At 32.8% G+C, this 2,798-nt stretch overlaps 1 protein-coding gene across 1 annotated transcript; it reads left to right on the plus strand.

The window, feature by feature from the left end:
• The first annotated feature begins 277 nt into the window (after positions 1-277).
• On the plus strand, positions 278-2,540 carry LOC112796743 (uncharacterized protein At1g66480). Its single transcript, XM_025839333.2, has 2 exons — positions 278-1,303; positions 2,155-2,540. Exons 1-2 carry the CDS (start codon positions 629-631, stop codon positions 2,215-2,217), a joined length of 738 nt encoding a protein of 245 aa, XP_025695118.1. The 5' UTR covers positions 278-628; the 3' UTR covers positions 2,218-2,540.
• The last annotated feature ends 258 nt before the right edge of the window (positions 2,541-2,798 follow it).

Raw genomic sequence — 2,798 nt, forward strand, 5'->3', positions numbered from 1 at the left:
TCACATACAAGGGGCCCTTCAATTCAACAGACAATTATAGTCGTTGGTTATATAATAATAATAATAATATTTGAGCAATGCTATGAACCAGCAACTTTTGTGATTGATAATCAGCAAATAATCATCAATAATAATTTAATAGTGTGAGATTTCATCCAATGACTCACATTTTTCTGCTGGTTACATACTGGCCAAAATTTAACAAAACTGCTGGCCCACTAGACTTTTCCATAATATTTTTCTCTCTTTTGCTAGCTTGTGAAAGAGAAAGTTTTCGTACTTCAATGTTTTTTTCAGTTTTGTACCTTAATTATTTATTTATATAACATAACATATCAATACATACAATACAAGCTTGCATTCTTTTATTGACCAACGACCCACAATTCGCATCTATAAGATCTTTGGTGCCCACAATTTCACATGTAAGCTCCACAACCTAATTAGATCTTTGGTGGTTTGTGACTTGTGAGGATTACTAGTTACCGAAAACATAGTTTTTCAATTTTAATTTTAATTATCAACCTTTTAAATCAAAGATCTGTTGGGCGTGAGGTGTAGTGCCTCACTTTGGAGTTCTCTCACAAAACAAAAGAATAACAAAAATTAGTTAGTTAGTTAGTTAAACATGGGTAACGCTTTTGGCATGAAGAAGACGACGAAGGTGATGAAGATCGACGGTGAGACATTTAAGTTAAAGACTCCGGTGAAAGCTGGGGAAGTCCTTAAGAACCACCCTGGCCTTGTCCTCCTTGAATCGGAGAACGTGAAGCACTACGGCACAAGGGCCAAACCCTTGGAGCCGAACAAGGATTTAGTACCAGGGAGGCTTTATTTTCTTGTAGAGCTTCCCACCAAGAACTCTACCACCCAACCCAGAAGGGTTCGGTCGGCCATTAATATGAGCGCCAAGGACAGACTTGAGAGCCTCATGCTGACTCGGAGGTCGGTTTCCGATCTCTCCATCCTTAAACAAAAGGACAAGAACATTGGTAACGATAGTGATGGTAGTAGTAATGGTAGTAATAAGAATGGTGGTGGGGTTAGGGTTAAGATGATGGTTCCAAGGGCTGAGGTGGAGAAGTTGATTCAAGGTTGTAAGGATGAGGCTGAAGCTGCTGAGAAGATTATGAGTTTGTATAAAAATGGTGGAAGAGAGAGTTATGGTGGTGGTGGTAGTAGTAGTGGGAGTAATAATAGTAGTGGTGAGATAATTGAGGAGAATAATAACAATGGTAAGAAAATGATGGAGTTGTTGGATCAACAAGTTCAAAGGAAAGGTGACATGAAGGCACCTCGTCAGGTATGTTTTTTTTTTTTCATGATCATCATATACATATCATGGGTTGTTTCAATTTTTGTCATGATTTTTAGTTGATTTTATTAGTTATTTATTGAATCTATCTTAGATTGTTTAATTTTGTTTTGTTCAAGCATCAAGTATAATCTCTTTTAATTGGGATTTCTTGGGGAAAAAATATTGCACTAAAATAGTCTAAATCACTTGGTGTCATATTTCTTCTTTTTGATATTGATAGTTATTTTATAGATTTCTAATTTATATATATATAAAAAAAATTCTGTGCAAATATTCCTTATTATCTTTGGTGGGCCGATGATCTTTTTCTTCTTTTTTCTTTTTCTTTTTCTAATAATGAAATATGTGAGAAGTAGGTTTTTTTTTTTCCTCACCAAATGTTACAATTAAAATAAGTTTAGGGATTAATTAATAGATAAAAAACTCATCTGCAATTAATTTTATGTAAAATAGTTGATAGTTTAAAATTATTGGATAATATGCGAGACTATGCAGAATGTGTGTCTCTTGATATGATCTGTCTTTTAATTTGTATAGTTTGGATAAGAGATTACGTGGTGAAGGAGTGTATGCATATTCATATTCATTCATTATCATGTGAAATTACGTTTCCTTGTCCGATCCAACATCAGCACTGAGATTTGAAATGTTTAATGCTTTGTCCTCTAACGATTGTTGGTTTTGCATAACAAAATATTGCAGCACTCAATAATTGTAAGAATCATGCACAATAATTACTTAATTATAATTAATACTTATTAAATTAACTGTATCTCTGATCTCACAATAATTGTAACTAACATAAATTATTTGCGCTTGACTTTAAAACTTTGCAGAAGAGGAAGGTGAGTTTCATGCCAATTAGCGAAGGAGGGATTCAAATAGCTGTGGCATCATAGTAATGAAACACAAAAAAGGATCATATATATATACAGTAGCCATAAATCCATACACTTAGCCTTTGCCATGTTATTAATAAGAGTGATGTTATTTATACGATAGCAGATTGTTGCAAATCTGATTAAATTTTGCTTCCCTTTGTTATACACACTTAGCTAGCTAGCTTGTGGTGTATGTAACTAATATTATTGTATACTTATGTCTGTTGTATAAATAGCATAACTCTTAGAATGGTACAGGGGATTTACACCTTGTTTATGTAACATATATAGCACATTTTGAATATTTTGAACCATATGATGATGGTTAAGCTTTTCTTACATTTTCTTTTGCTTCTTGTTTACTTAACTTCACTGCAATAGTAGTATAAAAAAATTTCATATTGAATTATTGATATTAAATTATAATGTATACTTTTTGGTGTTTCAAGGATTCGATATAGAGTGATAGATAGAAAGAATCTAACCACTCTAAGTAGTAGACAAAGATGTTCGGATACAGATTCAAAGAATGAAAAGTTACACAGAACGAAAAGAGAGAAATAACTTGTAGGTCTCTCTTTTCTTTTTTCTTTTTTTTT

Source organism: Arachis hypogaea, chromosome 4, assembly GCF_003086295.3.
Source record: "Arachis hypogaea cultivar Tifrunner chromosome 4, arahy.Tifrunner.gnm2.J5K5, whole genome shotgun sequence".
NCBI classification, from domain to species: Eukaryota; Viridiplantae; Streptophyta; class Magnoliopsida; order Fabales; family Fabaceae; genus Arachis; species Arachis hypogaea.